Genomic DNA, 25,419 nt, shown 5'->3' with positions numbered 1-25,419 from the left:
TTGCCACTATACGATCGGAGATCTTCTATGACGCGGATGATACCACAAATTATACCAACTGCTGATAATACTGATAAGAAGACAGTATGGTAACCACGACGATGTTTCTCGATACTGGGTAGTCTTCACTGTTTGTCCGCCTGGCCGTTCGTACCGCGAATGAGGCGCCAACTTCGAATATCGAGTCCGTCCGTCCGTCCGCAACAACCAGTCCGGTCAGGTAACTCAGTTTTCCCGCGACCTTCGGTTTGCGTAGTGGGCGCTCTTAGTTTTTCGTATTTTCGTTATTTTTCACGTTCCGTCCCCGGATCGCGTTTACGTACTTTTTGTGTTTCATACGTTTCTCATGGCTCGCCGCCCGTTCGCGTTGTTAATGTAACATTTTCAATAATATTAATCAAAACCATGGCAGATCGAAGACCTATACTCGTCTTATCCTCTATATTATTGTTGCTCGTCACGTGTCCTGTGGTAAATCCTGCGACCCGTCTGGACCCTCAAAAGGAATTAATTCGTTTGGAATGCACCGAGAGATGCGGTTTACAGGTAAAAATAAATATCTTGTAATTTTTTTACTCTACAAAGTTGTGGCACCTTTCTTCCGCCATCCAGTACATGTCATTATTATTAGTGCGTATTGATACTGTACATTTGTATCAAAATCAAAAACGTCTATCTATTATTTATTAAATAAATTTTGAGCAGATAAAATGCTTGTACCATTTTATCTTTAATTGTCTTGATTTTCTTATTGTAATTGCTTTCCTTATTGGGTCATTAAATAGAACTTTGGCATTACTTATTTGTGTAGGTACTTAATTATACTCATTTTTATTTCCCCCGGTGATAATATTGTTCACACGTTTCCCAGTAATAATTAGGTTTTGAATGGATATAATTATTTTTATTTATAATATTTTTATGTCCCGGCTTATTGTGTAGTCCACGATAAGGGTTAAAATTCCTTATTTCAACTCTGAATTAAATTCTATTTTTAAAAATTATTTCCCAAAATCAATGTTTCAGCCTTTCTTATGATATGCAATGTAAATATTATTATTTTATTATTATTAATATTATATTACCAGGGCATCCCTGGTACCTCTATATAAAAACAGTCATATTATATGTTAATCATATTTTATTTTAAAATCAATTTCTATTTAAATGTAAAATTATTAGGACGGCAGTGGTTTACAAGTTAGTTTAGGTTACATTTAGATCTAATCTATGTACCATTGAACCCATTACCAATTTTTAATAATATATTATACAAATGTTAATTTATTGGCGGAAAAACTATTAAGTTATCAATTCACGTATTACTGTGTACCCTTTGACCAACGAGTATAATTAGTAGACAAATATCCAACGAATATTTTGGTGTATATTATTTAAGTTTATCATTGTTTATTATTTACTGATATCGAATTTTTGACTCCAAAATCCTGATTGTTAATTAATATACATTTTATTGAACTACAACATTTTAAAATATTAAAACGTTCAATGATATATATTAATTATAATAATACTATTATTAAAAAAAAAAAATTATTAGTTAATATTTTTATCAATTTCCGCTATCTGAAATTAGTAAGACATGTGTAAACAGTTTACAATTTACAAATCGTATTATACCGTAATTACATTATAATCAATATTTTAGTATGCTTAGGTTTTTTGTTTGTATTTTTCATTTGTATTTCATAATTTTAAAAATAAAATGAATAATAATAAACTAGGTATACATTGGTTTATGAACATACAATGTTTGTATTTTCTTTAGACAAGCTGTAATTGCAAAAATTAAACTTTTCCAAAATCAAGGTACATATGATTAAATATATTTTGTGCTTGGTACACATTTTTAATCGGTGGAAAAACTTATTGCATATATTTATTTAGTTTAATATTACATATTTAAGTTAATACCTACACATTTAATAATTTTTTTTATTTATAACAATTTGTGGTTTATGATCAGTATATTATAGGTTCATCATATGTCATTTATTGTGAGTTTAAACAATTTTTTTTGTATGTAGTTTTACATTTTATATTTATTTTAATAATAGGTACAGAAATCATATAATTCATTCAACAGCAAAAAATGTAAAAAATAATAAAATCTTTATTAACAAGAAAGTATAAACTTGGGAATTCCCGCGATAAAATTAATTTTTGTTTTTATTTTTGTATTTACAATTAAAGGTATTACTACTACTCAGTTACTATATATTTATTAATGTTAAATGTAAAGAACACTATTATTACACGATAGTTTATTTTAGATATGTTAGTACAAAATAATCGATATCACCATTATTTAATTTTATTCTCAGCATAGTATACTATCTTGTACGTCCGAGGTATAAAAATAAAACTTAGTTGATAAAATTAATATTAATTTAAATAATTACAAAAATAGTGTAAGAATTTATTTCATTTTAGTAAACACGCACACATTACTATAATTTTTTTAATTTTGAGATTGTCAATATGTCAATAGGTATTATTCTTGAAATAAGAAATTGAGAATTTATTCTAGCGAAAAAAAATATATGTTATCAGTAAAATTATTCAGAATTACTAATGTATATTCGTTCACATTTTGTCATATGTTCGAGTAATTTTTATTCTTTTTGTTCTACATCTATCTTCTTTGTTTTGTAAACCTTTTTGTATATTTTTTTAATTAAATATCTGTGCTCTTATGCATAAAAAATATTTCATATTTTTCAAATTTTGTATTTACTATAAATAGTCATAAGATATACTCAGAGATGTACACGTAATTGTTTACGTGTATAGCTAACGTGTATAGCCTTACGGCTAATAGCACCAGATTTTAATCAAAATCGTGTTACTATTTGAATTTGTATATATCCATTTAGAATTAATTGTATATTTATTATGATCACTTTAAAATTTAACTGTCCATTTTATTATATCAAAGTGGGTAAAATAAAATTTTGTAAACATCGCAGTGCCGCTTTAATCGCAACTATTTTTAATTGACCATTACCATTTTTGCACAATACATTTCTTGGGTAGCATGATTTCACATAACATATACACTTTATCTCGTACGTGGTATAAGGGAGAAAAATATCATTCAGAGAGATTTCAAAATAGTACTTAGTACCCGGTTTGTTCTTTTATTTTTAGTATCTATTTTCAACTACCTACCAAATTCTTGGAAATAAAAACTATCTTGAAAATGTTGTAAATTGTTTTGTTATGTATTGTATTCAGTGCCGGATTACCCATTAGGCGGAGTATGCGCCTGCCTTAGGGTCTCACTCATCTAAGGGGCCCTGTTAGGGCCTCTTAGGAAAACTATATTTTTTTTATTCAATAATACTTGTATTTTATTTATGAATTTACTAGACAAAAGTCATTATGAAATACAATATTTATATTAAATTGTAGGTATTACTTGCAGTAATAATAATGAAATTATTTTGAAAAAAATAGAAGCAATATAATAATTAATTTTTCCCGCAAATAAAAAAATGTTATAAACACGATTTTATTTATTAATAATAGTTGGTTAATATTAAATCTGTTTATTTTAATTACTGATGTTGAAGATGTATGAAAAAATAATTTTGTAGAACTCAAAATTTTAATTGTCTAGGGGCCCACAAATGTTTAATCCGGCACTGGTTGTATTAAACTTTTAAAACATTTTATTGAAATTAATTACTAAAATATGTTCAAGTATAAATAAAGTTATAATATTATTATAATACGTGTAAATTATTTTATTGTGTCAAATAAATTGTGGCTTATTATGATAAATGATAAACGTAAGTATTTTCCTAATCCAAATTATGGAAAATAAATTTGTTATTTTAATAGAAATTAAATAACGTGTATTTTAATTGTGAATATATTTGGGTTTTATTATTACAACACAATAATAACGGCAAGAATATAATTGGTTTTTTTTTTTTTTAGTTGTAATATAGTTGTTAATATTAACTATTGATTTGAATTAAGTTAAACTATGTAAATTTTATACTCAAAATTCTATTATTGCCTAACATAATAAATATTTTCGTAACTGTGTTTTTTAAGTATTAAACTTATTTTTAAGAATTAAACATATGATGGCTCTTTTAATTAAAATTAATGGTTTGAATTTAACTGAAAGGGTTATCAATGCTAATCAAGAGCTCTTAAATTATACTTAAAAAGATATATATTATGTTGATATAAACTTATTAATCAACATTTACATTTTTGTTAGACCAAGGTTTTCAAATATAGTTAAAAAAAATAAATATTGTCTACTCTATAGCTACATTTACTTGACATAAAATACTCAAATTAATTAAGACAATTAAATGTGCTATTGCAATGATAATAATTTAGTTAACCTATCATTATTGTCTCTTTTAAATCAGTATTTGTTGTTTAAAAAATAATTCTATGAATTTTGTTTTTTATTTAACGTGCCAGTATAAAAAAAAAAAAAATGAAAATCAGTTATAATAAACTAAAATTCACAATATAATTTTATTGTGAAAATATTTAGTACCTATATTAGACTATTTTGTGTACATTTTAAATAAATATTTGTTTTTTGTTCGTAGTTAATGAATGGCTCATAAGATAACCATTTTATTTGTTTTGTTTAACTGACATTTACATGAACATTTACATTATATAACATTAAATTTTAAATTTAAATTAATTCTTGTTTAGAAACAAATTAAGTTCTTAAGTTCCTAAAATTTAAAAAAATGTATTATTATTACTGCTCTAAGTATTAGCTTAGATATTAGCGTTTAACTAAATGTTATGAAAACACAAATTTTGGGCTTATTGCAAGATTTTAAAATAGAAAATCTTATCTTATTAATTATAAAACTACTTATGTTTTATCGAGTGTATTATCTAAGGCGATTATATATTATTTTCTGAAATTAAATTAAAATTATCTTTTATTGATAGAATCTAGATTGAAATACTGTTATTTGTTATAGATATTGTGTGATTTATGATTAATTTGTTAATATTTCTGTGCTTTCCGTGACTATCAGTGATAATATTATAATTTTTTTATTAAAATTTATTAATTGTATTTATATATTTATATTTAAAACGTATATTTAATTCTTAAACAAACTTTTAATGCCTAGGAAAATATATTTTCAAGTGTATATTGTGTTAATAAGTGTTCCATAAAATATATTTTTATTTAGAAATAACACGAAATTTGTGATTTTTAACTAAATTGAAATACTCTATACATATAATGTGAGTATTGTATTAATAGGTATGTAGTACTACGTAATAAGTTTTTTGGTGTGTTGGTGTAAATAGTGGAAATATAGTTCGTCTTTTTAAGTAAAAAAAAAAATGAATTCTTTAAGTTAAAACCCAGTGTTCATCCAGACGGTTACTATTAAAAATGTAGTTAACGTGTATAGTGTATAACACTACACAGGGGCAGGATGTCCGCTCTTTTCGCTTGCAGGTAGATAATGAACGTTTATTCAACCACCTGTTCAAAAATGTGATTCGTTGTTATTAGTCTGAGCACTTGTTTTAACGGACAAAATTCTCACGAGTATTTGTTACTTTAAAGTTTCATATTTTTTAAATAACTATATAGCATTTTATTATTAAGTTTTTCGTGATAAACTACAAAACAAATTAGAAATGTTCAATGTCTTATAATTGTATTATATATGATGTTTATACATATATATTAGACAATTTTATTCAAATTATATTTATATGTAATCATGAAAATTTTGAAATTAAAAACAGTTAAACTGAGTACTGTGAAAAATAGATTTTATTAGTTGGTGGATATTAAAAATTAATGAATAATATTTGTTATATGTAGTATACCTAATTAATGTGTTATCTAGATTTAAATAATAATATATGAAATACATTTTTATTTATGTAATACATTGCTTTTTTCAATTGTTCTATTATATATTGTTTTATAATAAGTTAGTTTAGTATGTTTGACAAAACTCGATTAGAACTGACAATTTTATAATCTTTCTTTCTTTTTTACTTGATAACTTAACTATATATTTATTAAATAACACAATAAATTAGCATGGTGAATATATACAATATTAATAAGAAATAAATATGATTAAAGGGACCATTCTTTGATAGAACACTTGTTTTATAAACTTGCATTTAAAACTTAAGAAATGTTTAATGTATGTAATGATAAATAAATATTTAATATATTATATTTATACCATTTTTTTTTTTTATGTAAAAAATAACCAAAATTATTTACGTTTTAATTTAAAATTTGAGTTGTTATAATTTTATTATATTTATTTATATGTAAGTTATATGTTACATTTATTATCAATTATTTGTTATAATTTATAATTAGTACGATATAGATGAAATACTATTTCTAAACTATAATTTTATTTTAATTAAGAAACCGGTAGGTATATTTAACAATAGTATCTAATTTTAATTATTAATAAACATAACAATATTTTACACATATTTATGTTTAAGTATGTGTTTTAATGTCAGCATATATTATACATTAACGTAATTATGAACAAACAACAGTTACTGATCAAAAATCAAATTATTTCATTTCAGAATGAAACAAATAAACATGGGGAACTCATATGTGGTGCTGATTGTGTGGTAAATCAGGTAATGTAAATTATAAATTATATTTTCTTATTACATATATGTTTTAACAGATAAAAATGATTTACTGAAATAAATTTTAATATGATTTTATATAATTTTTCTGAGTATAATATGAATCAATTATTATTTAGTATATGTATTCAGACGAAAAAAAAAAAATGTTAAACTTTGTAAAAAATCTTTCTGAGAAAATATCTTGTCGTGTATATCCGGTTTATTCACAATATGGCTTTCGTGTTTCGTTCATTTCTGGCATGATGTTAAATGTGGTCAGGTGAAAAATAATTTATTGACCATTACTAATTATTTGCGGAAACCCTAAAAATGATTTAAATATTATATTTAGGGGTGTTTAAAAAAATAACAGTCATTCCTCTAGTAAGAATATATTTATTTCCGTTTCCTGTGGGCTTCAATGTATATGGAATTGTTTGAAATTGATATTCCTTTATATTTTTTAGTCAAAATATTATTTGTCCTTTAAATCCTTAAAATTGTAATATAATAATTATCATACTTGACTTATTATTTAAGTATTTATATTATTATTACCAAATAAAATCTACCCACCGGATGTCCAATAATTTGTAGGAATTTGGTTAAAATCTAAACGTCAGGTGGTGATATGAAGGTTTGAAGGGCTCCGCCTACGGAAGTTCACTCGACCGCTCACAAACCTCTGAACAATAGGATGAAATAAACCGTGTAGTGTGTATTAATGCGTAAACCCTCTTTGGTGGTAATATTGGTTTAAAATCTGTTAAACTTAACCTATATAATGTTAACTTTAAAAAATCTATATTATAATTTTTATTGATTTTTAATCCATAAAATATGCTTTTAATGACAGTATTTATGTTGATGTTTGTATGTGTTATTAAAGTTCATTATAATTTATTATTAGTCATTAGTATAAAGTAACAAGACTAGGATGAAATTATTTTGTCACAGTTAATAGTTAGGAAAAGTACTAAACCATGAACTTACTTACATAATTGATAGTGTATCCATCCGGTGTCATTTTGACTAGCATAATATTATATTTTTGTTAAATGTTTTATATATTATAATTTATTATTATAAAAATTGTTTTAAAATTATTATTGTTAATGGTGTACGTAATCAAAAAGATCATTAACTAATGATTTATAAACAGCTAAATTAATCCATTAAACATAATAAACCAACATTTGAAAAATGTTTGATCATGTTTAATGAATTAATTTTTTAAAATGTCGGAAAATTATAGTTGTAGGTCATAAAGTAAGGTTGGGTTTTGATTTAAATTATAACTACAAATACACGACAAATAAACCAATTGACTATTTGACCTTAATTAAAGTATTTAACTTATTATTTAAACTATTTTCGTCATATATTCTGGAACTCCAAAAATAGTTCTAAAAGTATAAATTATACATTATATATATAAAATATATTTAATTATAATTCGAGTATGAGATATATAGCTTTATAAGCTTTACATTCATGATAACTAGTTTATATGTGGTACTCGTTATTATGAATAATAAATTATTGTACAAATTTAATTCTAAGTTTTTCTATTTATTTTATTGTATTTTACCCTTCAATTTTCATCATAACTCAAGTTTCATTTTGTCCCGTTTATTGATATTTTATTTTTGATTATAATTAAAATTAGTTATTAATTTAATTTTACGTAAATGGAAGTAGTTAAACAACATAAAAAATCAACATAATTTAAATCGCTAACTTATTATTATGCGTAATTATTTTGCAGTGCAGAATAATTGAATCAAGTGGCCAAGGCACTTTTATACATCTGTATGTGAAAAAATATTTATTGAACGTTTCCTGTCTTGTTGCAGACAATATAAGTTAATTGTAATTTATATGAAGCCTTAATCTCTTTAGGTATTCCTTATGTATATAAAGAAAGTATAATTTATTTTATTTATATTTTAGAATATGGTAAATGTTCATATACACCTTAAACATTTGATGTTGAATTAAAAATTTATATGAAAAATAGCTTTTTATCATTTTTAATTTTTGGAAATTACAATACAATTTGTGTGTTATTTTAAAATTTTATTACTAACTTAGCTAGTCAATAAAACTGAATGATCAGATTCAATTGTAGTTAGTTGTTGTAAATTTTATTTTTGATAATAAAGATATGTTTAAGCTCGTTCGGCACAATTGTTATGGTAATAATGATAATACCCTATATTATTTAACTCTTTGTCTGTACACTGGGTCTTTTATGGCACAACCGAAATTTCAAAAATGCATTTTTTTTTTTTTGCAATTTCTTCATTTTTACAATGTTATAAAAAAATATTATTAATGAAGCATAAAACAAACTCCAGGATATTAAAAAGCAATCCTCAATTAGTAAATATAAATTTTTTCAGATTTTTCCTTTGTAAAGTGTCTTTAGTATTAAAAATCGCGTCTGTCCATTTATAACCCAGTGTACAGACGAAGGATTAGGATCCTTTCTATTTTAAGTTTTGAAATATTTTTGCTCCCCTTCCCCGCGTCATATATTACACTATATTTATTAATAATACTGTCATTATAACTAGTAGGACTTTATTTTATTCTAGCGTATTAGTCCAATACAAATGTTTGGTGTAATAAAGAAGTGTCTGATCTGTACGTTTAATAATAATTACTACTAAACAAAGTCAAATTGATATGAAGGGGCTCTCGACCCGCATGTGTGGATTGACTAATAAGTAACCCTGACTATTATTTTATCGAATTAATACGTTGTTAGGGTCCCGGATGATGTATCGTGTGAATTGCTGTGGACCTGGTCAACATCATTTAATTTAAATAAAAACAAAATTGTATTTTCATTTATTATTTTTATAGCAGTAATCTATTGTCTAAACTTATTAATAACTATTGGTTATTTTGTTTTTCATTTTAATATTAAACATTTCGTTTATTTAGTGCAATATAAAGTAATGTTCTGTAATTAGCATAAATATTCAAATCATAAATTCATACCCATAACTATATAGTTACCCATATTAGGTAACAAATACTGAATAAAAATGATAGAATTTAACAATTTTTCATCAGGTCTAATTTATTTACAAAAAATATAGAGTCTTTGTTTAATTTATATAAAAATAAAATCATATGAACATGCTTCTATTCGACATGAAATATAAATATTAGTTAGGTACTTACAAAAATATTATCATTTTTCTATTTCATATTGGATATCTGATAAAACAGATCAAACAAGTTATTTTTAATATAATATAATATCAAGTATAAAGATTATTTATAGTTTTAATTCAGATATATTTCCTGCAGTAATTCTACACATTAAGCGGGCTACACACGTGTAGTTAAAACTGTACGATTCGACTGTACAGTTTTATCTGTACATATAAATCGTTTTACACTTCAGCCAGGCCCGTATTTAGGGGGGCGGACACGGGTAGGCACATGCCCGAGGGCGTCAAGTCTCAGAGGCAGCAAAATATTTTAGCAAAATTAATTTTAAAAATGATGTACCTACCTGGTGAAAAAAAAATAAAATAGTATGTTCTATTATGTTATAATTTGTAAATTAAAAATAAATTGTATTTTTATTATATTATAATTTGTTAGTTAAAAAAAGGACATTGTATGTTTTATTATGTTATAATTTGTTTAATTTGATAATTAAAAAAAGTATTAAACGATTTTCATTTATAAATTATATTATTATTATTTATTATTATTTTTTTTTTATTGGGGAGGAGAATAAGTTATATGCCCGGGGCGCCAAATTATTAAATACGGGCCTGACTTCAGCATACACCTTCAATTAAATTTGAGTGATTTTACTGTACAATTAGAATAAATCGTGGAGTCATAGTCGATTAATGTGGCGAAGACAGATGATGCTCTCGCGATTCTCGGATTAATGTGCGTTTTAAAAAATAAAAGACTTAAAAAACGTAACTTATGGTGTAAACAATGGTTAAAAAAAAGTGAATATTCACATACAAATTTGATTAACGTATTGAGAATTACTCCAAAAGATTTTATTAATTATTTGAGGATGAATGAAGATACTTATTTGCACCTTCTTTCTTTAGTTAGGTTAATTTTGTATAAGCAGCATTTTTTTTGCTTCGATCATGATAATCTTTTTGCTTGACTTTCCATAGATAGGTTCGGAACGATACATTTCAATCAATTCTTCTGTCCACTCACTTATTTTTGTTGCCATCATTTAAATGACAAGAATAATAAATAATAGTATAAAATACGTTGTTATTCAGTTTTTAAAATTACGAATTGACTTTACCGTGTGACTGTAATGAAATTAAAACTGTACAGTGTACAGTTTGCCTACACACGGATCGTCTTATCTGTGCAGTTTAACTGTCGCAGTTTTATCAATTGGTACTTTCAATTTATTTCCGATCAACTGCACAGTTCTAAAAATTATGTCGTATTAGCCTACACACGTAAAACTTATCTGTACAGATAAAACTGTACAGTTGAATCATACAGTTTTACGTGTAACTGCACGTGTGTAGCCCGCCTTACATTAAATCTTTCATGTTTTTATCATATTTATACATTTAATCTATCATGGTAACGGTAGGTATTCTGTGGTAGTGTTTGTATATTTATATATAGTTATATATGTATAATTTATTTCAAAATCGTAAAGTCATATCAATTTTTCTTGGAATATTTTTAGTTTTTATAGTAATGAATTGATATTATTCCCAGATATTCCCAATTTTCCAACAGTATATAGTCATTATAAACGTAACTTCTCTAAATGACAATAACAGTGTTCTGTAATTGATTTATTTTATAATATATATTTTTATATTTTTCAGAATTTTACCGTCATAATATATACTTTTCATGAATTTTAAATTTAACCTAGTTTTGAAACTATGATGTTTTCTAGTATGAATAGTAAAAATATAAAATGGTTATTCTATACCATATTATGTTAAAATTTAAGGATATAACTTATAATAGGATTTAAGGATATTTACATAGGCGAAATTACGGATCAGACTAGTCAGGCCATGGCCTGACCTAATACTAATGAAAAATATGTATATATTATATATTTTAATCATATATAGGCATTAAAAATAATATATTTATATATTTAAACGAATACATTTGTACGTTTCATATAATACAATGATATTATATAGTATATAGGTACGATTGGTACAAATAAGGATTTTAATAGAACATAATAAGTCTATTCTATGTATTCGAATAATCGGTTTTCTTAGTTATTGTTTAATTTAGACATTTGACGTTATTTTTATAATTATACTATAGGAAATAATAGTTAATTTTACGTAATAATACTTTTTATATTTTTCATTTGGCCTGATCTAATAAAAGTGTCTAGTTTCGACTATGAATATCTATACCCGGTGTTTCATCTTGATTGGAAATATAGATAAATTTTGTTGTAGTATCACCATTTAAAATTATGTTTTATTAAATAAGTTAATAAAATAATGTGTCATTCTACTATTTTGTTTGTATGATGTACATTACACAAAAAAAAAAAAATATATATTTTTTTTTCTCTTTAGTGCATTTTAATTAATTAATTTTTTTATTTCAGTGTAATAAAGGATGTGCATTATGGAATGAAGCACTTAGTAGTAATTGTTCAAAAGTCTGTGTAAGTTATTTATATAAATATTTTTGTATTATTAATTAGGTATAAATATATTAATCATTTTTTTTAAATAATGAAAATATTTTACAGGACAAACTTAATGCAAATTACATCACTCAGAGCAAATTATATTGTATTGCAGGATGCAACAATGCTATTACTTTATATTTTCAACAAATTCAGTGTAAGTTTAATTACATTTTATTAAAATGTAATAAATATTATTTACAATTTTAACATATTTTTATATTTAGCTGAAATTGGACCTTTACCACCTCCATCATTAGTGCCCGATTCTTTATCTGATAAATCTTTAATGCTCCAATGGAAGGGTATAAGAAGAAAAAATTTTAAGTATAAAGTCCAATGGAAATTAGAAAATAATCCTGAAACCTGGCAATATTGTCGAAAAGAATCATGGAACAATGATTCAATTATAAAATTGGATAATCTACGACCTTATACAAATTATCAAGTACTAATTTACTTAATATATTTTGGTGCTGGATAGTTTATATAGAAAAATATTTTTTATGAATTACTATGCATTTTATTCATTTTGTTTTATATTAATATACTTATTTACCATCTTAAGATAAAATAATGTAACTCAAATTTAATTAAAAATTCATATAATTTAAGAGTTAAAAATATTATATAAATATTCGGTTTATGACCTATTAATGGTATTAAAGTTGAATGTATGATCTGCTGATTATAATAGGTACTATGTTTTTTGTTAGATAGCATTTTATTGAATATAACTAAACAATTATCTTAATTTCCATTTATTTATATCAAAAGTTGTAAATGTTACTTGTATTATAATATGTCATAATTGTATAGATCTTGTTGATCAAAAATGTAATTTATCTAAACTAGATTTTTTTAATACAAAATCATTGACTAAAATTATAATTGTCTTAGTTTTGTTAAATATTTTTGGCAGACAAGTTTCTAATTTATTTCTAAATTTCAATGAATACAATTCTAAAAATAATTGTCTAGTAAACAATCTTTAATGTCTGTCTTAATTTTAAAATTTGCATGTAGAAATCTTCAAAACAGAATTATACAATAAAAAAATTTCTATTTATAAACTGTCTATTATATAATTAAAAACAGATTAATTAAAGAAGTATATATTGCCACGATTGTAAATTAGGAAGAATAATAGTAAAGTCAATGTTCATCCCTATCACACTCAAGTGGCATCCCTGAAATATCCCTCCAATGTGTCTCTTGTAGTTAATCCATCATATCATAAGTAAGAATATATATAAAAAAAAACTAAAGTAATTTCTTAGTAATTACAAGCTCTAACACTGTTTAATAATTTATTTGAGTTTTAATAATAGTTTCAATATTAATCTATTTTTGAACTCTACTAGATTTGTATAAGCTATCCTGTACTTTATATTTGTCAAATTTTTCATTTTTATTGTGTACTTACATACATTTGTTCTTCATTAGTTTCGTATAGTATTACTATTAGCATGGTCCGGAGTAATGCAATTGATGGTTTCTGAATCAAGTGTAGTTATCAGTACACACGCTAGTAAAGTGCCACCTTCAATGTCACCAGAAATTGTGAGAACGATTCCTGCAGATTCTAGTATATCAGTTACGTGGAACGCAATTCCCTTTCCTTTAGCCCCTATCCTGTCCTATCATTTGACAATCCAAGAACCTACAAAAGGGTACACCGTCTTCAAGGTCAGAATATAATATGTACATAGAATTTCAATTTGCTTTTTGTTCTACTTCACTAAAATGCTGCATGGTTTGTTTTAAAAGCGCTGCAAATAGGAAAAAATATCAAGGAGCTCAGTTCCAGTCTGTATCATTATATGTTTATGTATATATACCCTCCTCAAAGCCTCTCTGTATTTGCACCACTAGATCTTTAGTGCACCAATTAATTTTATTTCTATCAGTCATTATAAAAAAAAAAAAGATTTTATTAGATATTTTTTATACAAACCATAATATAATAAACTAGTATATTGGTGATAGTGGATGTGTTTTATGCAGAACATGCTCAAACTTTTAATATGTTTTTGAAACAGATGTCTTATAGTTGTATTATTAATGTAAATATGAAAGGATTAATAAATAAATGATCACATTTTATGTATAATTCTAAGTAAAAGGTGACTGTGATGTATATAGTTGTTGTATTCAGATGACTATCTAAATTGGAAAAGCAAAAAAACAATGATTTTTTAAAATAAACATTTTTTTAGAATCATTAATCTTATTAAATACCTACCATTCAAATTTCTCATGTTCTTATACAGTAATTTATATTCTTGTTTTCAAATTATAAGCTGTATAAAATAAAATTTGGTTGGTATTATATAAGAAAAAAGTATATTAACATAATTGCACTAGCTTGTAAAATAAAATAAATTCAAATTACAATTTCAAGCTTCTCTAAAGTTCGAATAATTTATGAAATAAAAATGGTGTTTTGTGTAAATTGTATTTAAAATTTGCTGACTGCACAATATTTCTTCCTTACACTAACATTTTTGTGACTTTTAACCCTTCTTAAAACTACTTTTTCTCTTTTCTGTTATTATCTATTTATTGTTATTTTTTAAAATTTATATTTGTTATATAACATGAAATATGTTATTAGGAAATATTGACTGGTAAGGAAAATGAAACGGAACATTTTTATATGTTTCGTAATTTAGAATCTGCAAAAAATTATTCTATTTCACTTGCTGCTAGAAATGAATATGGTGTAGGACCAGAAACTAATCAATTTGTGAAAACACTTCCGACATCAATAAGTAAATATTAGTTATATTTAGTTGTAAAATTTTATAATTTTTGACTTTTTAATAATTAATTTTTATTTTCAGTAAGGTACACTCCCGAACCTATTAATTTATTTCTTGTATCTACCCATGATATCTTCGTTAAAACTAAAGAATTGATTGATTCACCTATCAGTCTTTATTTCACCAATTGGACAATCTATGGTATGAATATTAAAAAATTTTGCTTTTATTTTCTTAATATTGAATGAAAAATTGACAAACAATATATTGCAGGTGTATCAATGGATATATCTAAAAATATTACTTATATATCCGATTCTTCAGGTTCTTTACTATCCTTAGTCAATAATAAAACTTATGTTTTATTAACAACTAAAAAAGAAATATTAATGGATCTCACTATTGACTGGCTAAATAATCACCTTTATATTTTAATTTTATCCACAATAAACAGTGATACCAAAGTATATAGTATAAAAAAATTTGATTTAGAACAGAAAAAAATGTTTGAAGTAGTTTCTGGATTTGATTATAAACCATTCCAAATAGAAGTGGATCCTTGTAATGGGTAACTTATTATTATTTATAGTATTTATTTTAGTGATATTGCATATGGCTGGTGAATAGTTTTAATAAAATTATTAACTATTAATTATGTTTTATTATACTATTAATCATTAAAAAAACATACTTTTATTAATTGTATGCAAAAGACATTTTGATATAATAGATAGAATAATTTAAACAAAAAAAAATCATCATTTTACTTATTAGAGAATATAAATTATTATACTGTAGAATGTATTAATTGGTTATAGCCTGTATTTGTGTATTCCATTTATTACAACTGGATGCAATGATGTCACCTAGTATTTAAAGAATAACTAATATTGTTTGTTTAATTTTATTGAAAATAGTTATTTATTTTGGACTACAAAAGTTGGTTTATATCGTTTGGACTTGAATAAAAAAGTAAACAACTTAAAAATGGAAATGTCAAGCATGTTGATACTACAAAACAAAAATATTGGTCCTTTTGTAATAGATTATTTAAATTTTTGTTTATTGGTGTTATTCCAAAAAAGTAACACAATTATGTCTGTTTCGTTAGATGGGTAAGTTTTTTTAAACAATTTTTCTTATACATTTTATTTAAATAACTAACATTTTTAATTTATGTTGTTAATTGTTTTTTTTTTTTTTTTTTTTAGTCAAGATGTAACAGATATTAGAAATAATACAGAAACAGCTTTATTTGAAGATGCTATAACTTTAACTAATGTTAATGGTTCATTTTATTGGTCTAATGGTTCAGTACTAATGGGTGAAGAATATTCAGTCAATGAGCAAAAATATTATCAACATATATATCCAACTATGAATTATTCATATAATTTTATACTATCCAATTTTACTGATAGACAACCAGTACCACTTCCTAGAAGTCCACCACAATCTTTACAAGCAATTACTACATCTAACAAACTAAAAGCTACATGGCAGGTTCCACATTTATTAAGTGGACAAGGTAAATAATAAAAATTTATAAACATTTAAAGTAAATATTATATTTAATATAACATGTATTAAATTATATTATATGGAGTAATTTTATAATTTTTTAATTTTAGCACACAATGATAATTTGTTATAACTTTTTAGGGCGCAATTCATGGCAAGGATGGTCTTATCGATTTTCAATATCATTTGAAAATGAAACAAATTGGAAAAATATTGATGTTAATAAAACAGAAATAGTTATTGACTCATTGACTTCTAGTACCAATTATGTTTTAAAAGTAGCTGCTTACTCCTCTTCTGGCCAAGGGCCCTGGTCTTCAGAATTTGTTGTTAAAACACTAAATCATAATGTATCTGTACTTTGGGGAAATGCACAACAAATTTTAATTTCTGATATCATGGGTGATTACATACAATCAATTTCACTTGATGAAAATGATGTAAGTATAAAAATATTTTTTTATTTTTCATTTGTATTTAGTTTTGGTTGTATACAATTATGATTATTATTTTTTAATTAAAAGCTAACATGAAAATGTTCTCTAAATTTATACCTTAATACTGAATCTCGAGGTTCATCATTACATATATTAATGAATTAATTTTATTATTTGTGAAATACAATTTTACATTTATAATAATAATATAAATGAATAGTCTGCACAATAAATCTTGTATTGATCAAGAATACATCAATACTAATATTTTTAATTATCTAAAAATGTTTGAATATATTAAAATTTTAAATAACTAAAATTAATTTATTTGTTTGAAGAAAAAACTTTAGGTATATATTTTTTTTATTACATTTGAAATGCAAAATTAGTTTTAAGAAAATGTTTGGCTTTTTTTTTTAGAAAACAATTAAAAATTCTTCATTAAATGATGTTGCTTGGTATGAAGATTGTGTTTATTATGTTGTAAACTCAAGCAAAATTAATTGGCTTAATTTAACAAGTCACCAAAATAGTACATTAGAAGGTATTAATAGTGTTCAAAGTATAGCAATTGACTGGTTGGGTCGGAAAATATACTGGGCAGATCCATCTAAACAATTAGTAATCAATATTAATATTAAAAATGTTAATACTTATACTTAACATAAGGGTAAATTTCAGATTTTAAGAGAAAATTTATTTGGTGGACAAAGAGAGATACTTTTAGTATCTGATATTGCTAAAGAATTGAAAGTTGAATCGGTTGGTGGTTATTTATACTGGTCAACAGGGTTTTCAGTCAAATCTTCAAAACTCAATGGAAAAGAACAGCAAATTTACTATAGTGCTGATTACTTTTCAGGAAAAAAAGGCATGAGTGCTTTATATTCATTAATCAAATAATAATATTATTTATATGTATTTTTATTTAAACATTAGTTATGAGCTTAGCTGTTGATTCTGTTGGTCGATGGGTGTATTGGATACTCAGAGAAAACGATAAATCAAAATTATTCCGAGCACCTACTGCTGAAAAGCTCAAAGATTTTGTTCCTAACCATGTTAAAGAGTTTGATAACTTATATACTCAAGGTATACACTATTAATATATTGTGCATTAGAAGTAGATATCAAATTATTTTGTTTTATATCCAGGACCTTTATTCTATGTAGACTGTCATTTGCTGTGGCTTCAAAATGGTAATGACATAATGATGAGTGATACAGATGGCCAATATCCAGCAATCATAAGAGCTATGAACTTAAATGGTATACAGACCTTTAGTGTGCTTGACCCATATGCTCATCCAAAACCAAAAGGTATTAAACCAAGCATACATCTACAATTTTTGTTTTAGACAATTTATTGTTTTAGAAACATTTTATTAAAATTACATAGATAAAAAATAAATTATTTTATTATTACTAGGATTAGAAACAAATGTTATTCCAGAAGAAGTAGATATAAAAATGATCAAAGTAAATCCTATAGCTGGTGTATATGAAATTATTTGGGAGCCTGTTAAAAATGTTAATCATGGGTTGGTTTCTTATACTGTCAAAGTTTTGGAAAAAGAAGACTTGAAAGGAGATTCTTTAGTTAGTATATATTAAAATGTTCTATTATACGTAATTTTTAAAATTTAAAAATATTGTTATTTGTCTTACAGTTTGACACACCAAATACTAGAGTATTAGTTGATAGTACTCCATTGGAAATCAGCATTAAAGCTTCTACAGTTTGGGGTTCTTCAGATGTAGTGACAATATACACACCAATCCCTTCAGAACCTACAGACATTCGAATATTTTCAAATTTTAGTTATAATAATCTGACTAGAGATATTATACTACAACATTCATTAATTGAAAATATTACATACTATGAAATTGTGTGCTATCGTCAAGTAAAAGATTCTTGGGAAGTATGTTTAAATCAAGTTATCAAATCAACAAATACGAGAACAATATGGCCAGGACTTCCTGTTAATTCAGATATTTTTTTTAAAGTATTATTTTATTGTTATTTAAATGTGAAGAATAAATTAAAATAATGTTTTTGATTCCTAGATAAGAGCTTGTTCTATGGCTGGTTGTAGTGGATGGACTCAAGACATTATACTTAATCAAACTTTTAACATTTTGAAATTCAATGCTGCTATAGTGTATGGCTCTAAAATTATAATTTTTCATTTAAATAAACAAAACAGTCATCAAGTTATATTACAAACAAATAGTCCTGTTACTAGTCTTACTTTAAATGATCTAGAAGATGTAGTATTTTGGACCAACAGTAAAACTATATTTAGTTCGCCAATAAATAAATCAATTCATATTAAAGTAATTATTTTGTTATTATATTTATTTTTTCTAATTATCAATTATTTTTTGTACTGGTATTTTATAGATTTATTCAATTTTAAAACAAAATATAAAAATTGAAAATATATTATTTGATTGGATATCAAAAACACTTTTTTGGTGTGAAGTTTCTGATAATCAATCAACAATTATGGCAATGAATATTGAGAAAAACAAGGAAGCAAAAGTATTAATGGTGAGATCAAATAGAATATTCCCATATTCAGCTGTTCTTTCTGAAGGGTAAGTGTAATTAAGTTATAGATTTCATTAAAAATTGTAAATAATGAAAATTTCTATTTTTAGTTTATTTATTTGGATTGAGAAAATATCAGATTCTAATGAAAATAATTTATTGAAAAGTAACATTAATGGTACAGATATTGAAACATTTGTGTATTCTAGCAACAGTAATTGTAATTGTACTAATTTGTATCCATTTGATAATGTATTGACCCTATACATGTCAAATAATGGTAAAGCAAGACTGTTATGGGTAGAAAGCAAACATCGAAATATTGTTGTCTCAGATATCAATGGATGTAAATGCTCAATTATTTTTCTTGTGAATTCTACTTCAAATTTAACATCGTTAGCAATTGATAAACACTATATTTATTGGACAACAAATAAATCAATGTGTTCAATACCGTTTAAAGAATTCAATGATATACCCATGATTAAAGATGATACTTCATTATATTGTATAAATAATGTAACATCTGTATATACAATTGATGGACTATCTGAATCAAGTAAGTTATTAAAGGTTATTATATTAAATTATCCAAGTAAAGATTATAATAATTGTCTATTAATGATAAATAAATCACTATTTGAAATAATAAAACATAAAATTATATCCTGAGTTATGCAAAGAAAATAAAACCAATTAGTACTTGTGTATAATACATCCCTATAACACTAAATATTTTTTGCACAAGCTAAAGCATATATAATTTTATAGCAAGTGATTAAATTTCACTTTAATAAAAGCCATCAAGTTTCTTATACTATAATTAATAAATTATTTAGATAAAAAGCCATGTCCTCCAGGATTTCCTCAAGTAAATCAAACATTACCATCTGTTTATATGGTATACTGGGAGAAATCTGAATCACGTGTTAAAAGTTATTCTTTAGAAAGATTAATTATTACTGAAATAAGAAATAAAAGAAGTCTCAATTTGAATATAACTAATTGGACAACAGTTTATAATGGACCTGGTATTTACATCTTTTAGTTACTTTAAAATTCAGAATTTGTATTAGTTATTTTAAATCATAATTTCAGAGAGTCATTGGTACATGTCTGATGTAAAACCAGATGTTATATTTAAGTTTCGCGTTAAAGCAGAAAATCACCATGGCCGATGGAGTGAATATAGAACATCTGATGAACCATTTAATCCTCAATTTCAAGTAGAAACATTAAAAAATGAAGATATCTCATGGAAAATAATAATAACAGGATTTATTCTTATTTGTCTTTTCTTGACAATGTTAATAAAATATTGTATGTTATTTAGAGTTTAATTTATATCAAATTACTTAAATATTAAAAACTTTGCTTTAGCTGGTTGGGATACTTTTAATACAAAAGGACCTATGAGACCTGATGTGGAATTAGGGAGACTTAGAGAAATGCCACAACGACCAACTTTCTGCCATGCTGTGAATGTGGGTTACCAAGGTGTCATATTATACCAAAAAAAAGATAATAATGAATTGCCTAGTATTAAACGTGAACAAATAACACTTACAAAAAGATTGGGTTCGGGAGCTTTTGGAGAAGTTTTTGAGGGCAAAGTTAAAGATATAATACGAGGAGAAACTGAAATACGTGTTGCCATTAAATCATTAAAAGAAGGTGCTACTCAAAGTGAAGTTGTAGAATTTATAAAAGAAGCTAAATTAATGAATAATTTCAAGCATAGACATATTTTGCAATTAATTGGAGTGTGTTTGGATAATGATCCTAATTTTATTATTATGGAACTTATGGAAGAAGGAGATTTATTAAGTTATTTAAGAAAAAATAGACCTACTAGTGTAAGGAATATTATTTATTATAAAAAAAAAATTAATAAAGTATTTTTAATTTCATAATTATGATTATTTTAGACAACCAAGTCAAGTTTAAATCTTATTGATCTGATCAGTATGTGTATTGATGTAGCTGAAGGGTGCTCATATTTGGAACAAATGCATTTTATTCATCGAGATTTAGCGTGTCGTAATTGTTTAGTATCATCATCTAATCCTAAAGAAAGAATAATCAAAATAGGAGATTTTGGATTGGCAAGAAATATTTATACACATGATTACTACCGAAAAGAAGGGGAAGCTTTGCTGCCAGTTCGGTAATATATTCATACTTTTTTTCCTGTATATTTATATAGTTATTAATTATTAATTTTTTTATCCTAGTTGGATGTCACCAGAATCTCTTGTAGATGGAGTTTTTACTAGTCAATCTGATGTTTGGGCTTTTGGTGTTTTGTTATGGGAAATAATGTCTTTGGGTCAACAGCCTTATCCAGGACTGTCTAATATAAATGTCATGTATCATGTTCAACATGGTGGAAGGCTTGAAAAACCAATCAATTGTCCTAAAACTTTGTAAGTATATGTTAATGATATTCAGAATATATTTTTAAAGTTGTTCAATAGTATTTTTTTTATCCTTATTATAATAAGATAACCTTTATGTGTAAAGTCAATATAAAGTTGGTTTATTAATAAAAATATTTATATTTAAACAACCTATAATAGTGCTCAATAATGAATAATAGATACTGCTTGCATATAAGATTTAATCAAATTAAATAAAAATTAGTCAGTTGCCTGGTCATCTTATTCATTAATTGTAGAATATATATTTTTATTTCAGTTATATTTTTTATGTTCTTCTTTGGATTTTCATAGGCCATTAAGATTCATTACTTACACATACTTCTTTCCATCTATCTCTATTCTGTACCATTGTTTCTCCATCCTGAATTCTAATTTCCATCAAGCTCTTTTCAATTTTGTCCAATCACCTTTCTTTCAATCTGCTCAATGGTCTTTTTGTTTTTGTTTTCCACTTTAAAATCGCTCTTATCAAACTATCTTACTGCCATATGTGGACAGCCCATACAACTCTTCTCTAGTACAGCGCTGTTTCTATATTAGGATCTTCGTATAGTTATCGCAATTCCCTATTGCTCTTTATCTCATATTTTTTAATTATATTTGGCTCATAAATGTTCTGTAATATTTTTTCTCTCATCTCCTTTAGTTGTTGGTTAAGTTTTATACACATATAGAATAACTGATCTAATAATTACCTTATGTAATGTGTTTTTTGATTTGAGTGACACTTGTTTAGATTTGAAGATTTTTGCTGAACTGTTATAGGAATTTTTTGCTGCAGCTATTGTTCTTATTTTAATTTCTTTGTGGTTATTATTTGTGCTTTTATGAAGCCCAAATATTTGAAATTAAATACTTTTTCAAATTTATAATTTTAAATTTCTAGATGATCTCTGTGATCATCTTGTCTAGGTATTACCATATATTTTATCTTTAGTTCATTAATTTGGAGTTCAATGTCTTTACTATTTTTTATTAGATCTTCAATACCTGGTTTTACTTCTTCACTATCTGACACATGAATGATAATATCATCTACGTATGGAAGTATTCCACACTGTCTTCCATTGTCTTTCAAATTTAATTTATCATAATTTATCTGCGATTTATTAATGACTGTTTCTAGTGCCAAATTAAAGAATATCATTGACAAAGCGTCTAAGTCCAGAATTTAGTTTGAATTCATCTTACAAGTGTTGATTGAATTTGATTTTACGTCTGGTTTTAGTCAAATGTAATATAATCATTTTATTTTTGCTGGTATCTCAAAAATTATTAGCTTATTCCAAAGTATTTCTCTATTCACTGTATCGTATGGTTGTTTATAATCCATAAACAGTATTTACAAGTCTTTGTTGAACTCAAAATCCTTCTTGACTAATTGCTTAATGGTAAAAATGTAATCTGAGGTTGATTTACTACTCATAAAACCACAATGATAATAACCAATGATATCTTTTGAATAGGTTTTTATTCTATTTAGTACGAGGCTTGATAAATTGTTATATACATTGTATTCAGCAATGATATTCCTCATAATTGTGACAGTTCATATCTCTCTTTTTATAAATTGGATATATTATCGCTACTTGTCACTCTTCAGGTATTTTTTCTTTATGCTATACTTTTTTTATTAATTTATCACTTCTTCACTACTTTGCTTTGTTATTAAGTGTATTTATAATTATTTGTTGAAACTAGTTCTATTAGTGGGTGACTATACTGTATTTCTGGATTTAGTAATTCCCTAAATACCAATTTTTTTGCATTTTATTTCCCTTTTGTTATTAGTATTCTATTATTTTCTGTCATTATCTGTGCTCTGGGTTTTTTATTTACTTTGCTTAAAAACGAGTCTTGGGTTTTTCTTCGATGCTTTTAATTCTTTCTTTTTCCTATAATTGCTTTTCTCTTCTTATTGTACTTATGGCTTATCTCAGTTTTTATACAGAGTTTCTGTTATTCTCTATGTTCATATGATTCGTTTTTTTCCTAGTTTTTCCATTGCAGTTGCTTTTTATCATTCTTTCTAACTTTTCCAAATGAGTTTTTATGTTTTCTATTCTCTAAACTCCTCTTTAATTTATTACCCAATTCCTTCTTATATTGGTTCAGTCTTTTGGTATTATTAAGGTTATCCAGTTCGAGTATTTTTAAATACTTTTCATCCATTTTTTTTCCATTTTGATTTAATTAAGAAATTTTCTGATTGGACAGTTACTCCACAATAACTTCAAACACATTTTATGATGTTATTGATTGTCAGGTCTGTCAGGACATAATCAATTTGATTTTTTATGCTTTCTCCCGGAAAGAGCCATGTTTCCTTACGGATTTCTTAATGTGAAAAAAGTGTCCTAGTGACTTAAATACCCTTAAAATTGATAAATATTTTACTTAAAAAACTTGAATTTTTCATTTTAGGTATAATTTAATGCTAAAATGTTGGAATGTTGAACCAGAAATTCGTCCAAGGTTTGAATTCTGTTTGAAAGTATTAAAATCATACAAGGCTATGCCGTTGGATTATGTTAACATCTCTCATGATCGTAAGTTTAAAATGCAAAATAATTTGTTTTCTAGTTTTTATTATTGAATTATTATTTAGCCCAACTACACAATGTATCACTATCATCAGAGAAATACTCAGTTGACCTCCTTACATATATAGATTCACAATCAAAATTGTCTCATCCCATAAGTAATGAAGGATATGAAATACCTGTTAAAATTACTAACAATGAGTACCTTGAGCTGTGTAGTGATACATGTGAATATCTAGATTTATCTAGAACACCAACAGTACATATGGTTGATGGTAAGGATTCAGAAGCTGAATCAATTCCTGAAGATATTCATTTACTATATTGTAACATGAGTGCTGAACAATTATAGAATTATTAAAACAATTTCTCATACATATAACTGCTGGCAAAAGACTTAATAATTTATTTTGTTAATATATATAAATGATGTAATAGAGTAATATAATTATTACTCTAATTTTCAAAGCTTAAAATGTAATTGTTTGTAAATATTGAGTCAATTATAATTTATGTTTTATTCATATTTTTCTATAATTAAGCTGTTCATATTTTATTGAATTTATATTTAAGTACATTTTTATCATTTACTGGTAATGAATGGCAGCTGTCAATATTGTAAAATATTTGTTTTATAATAATTGTTATTACAATTTTAATTTAATGATGAAACAATTAAAAGTGTATCACTTTTAAGTGTTTAATTTGTATGTAGTGTGAAGTTCCTATGTAAGACATGTGTGTTATACATATATATATATATATATATATATATATATATATATATATATATA

At 24.9% G+C, this 25,419-nt stretch overlaps 1 protein-coding gene across 4 annotated transcripts; it reads left to right on the top strand.

The window, feature by feature from the left end:
* Positions 1–180: 180 nt before the first annotated feature.
* LOC112684897 (proto-oncogene tyrosine-protein kinase ROS) lies at positions 181–25,088 on the top strand. 4 transcript variants are annotated; one of them, XM_025556624.1, is made up of 28 exons: positions 181–546; positions 6,610–6,666; positions 12,278–12,337; positions 12,425–12,518; positions 12,589–12,809; positions 13,808–13,957; positions 14,979–15,135; positions 15,208–15,327; positions 15,400–15,694; positions 16,044–16,241; positions 16,338–16,654; positions 16,789–17,087; positions 17,505–17,705; positions 17,766–17,955; positions 18,024–18,176; positions 18,240–18,404; positions 18,514–18,683; positions 18,755–19,093; positions 19,155–19,424; positions 19,492–19,688; positions 19,752–20,200; positions 20,481–20,672; positions 20,740–20,961; positions 21,022–21,497; positions 21,570–21,808; positions 21,876–22,067; positions 24,507–24,631; positions 24,691–25,088. In XM_025556624.1, exons 1-28 carry the CDS (start codon positions 406–408, stop codon positions 24,975–24,977), a joined length of 5,976 nt encoding a protein of 1,991 aa, XP_025412409.1. In that variant the 5' UTR covers positions 181–405; the 3' UTR covers positions 24,978–25,088. The 4 variants fall into 4 exon arrangements, with proteins under 4 accessions (XP_025412409.1, XP_025412407.1, XP_025412408.1 ...); XM_025556622.1 differs by having other exon boundaries at positions 13,808–14,050; positions 18,258–18,404; XM_025556623.1 differs by having other exon boundaries at positions 13,808–14,050; positions 24,754–25,088.
* Positions 25,089–25,419: the final 331 nt, after the last annotated feature.

Source organism: Sipha flava, unplaced genomic scaffold (genome assembly GCF_003268045.1).
Source record: "Sipha flava isolate LNK unplaced genomic scaffold, YSA_version1 258_pilon_pilon, whole genome shotgun sequence".
In the NCBI taxonomy this organism is placed as follows: Eukaryota; Metazoa; Arthropoda; class Insecta; order Hemiptera; family Aphididae; genus Sipha; species Sipha flava.
The sequence above is the reverse complement of the archived record's forward strand: the minus strand, read 5'-3'. Positions and strand labels throughout refer to the sequence as shown.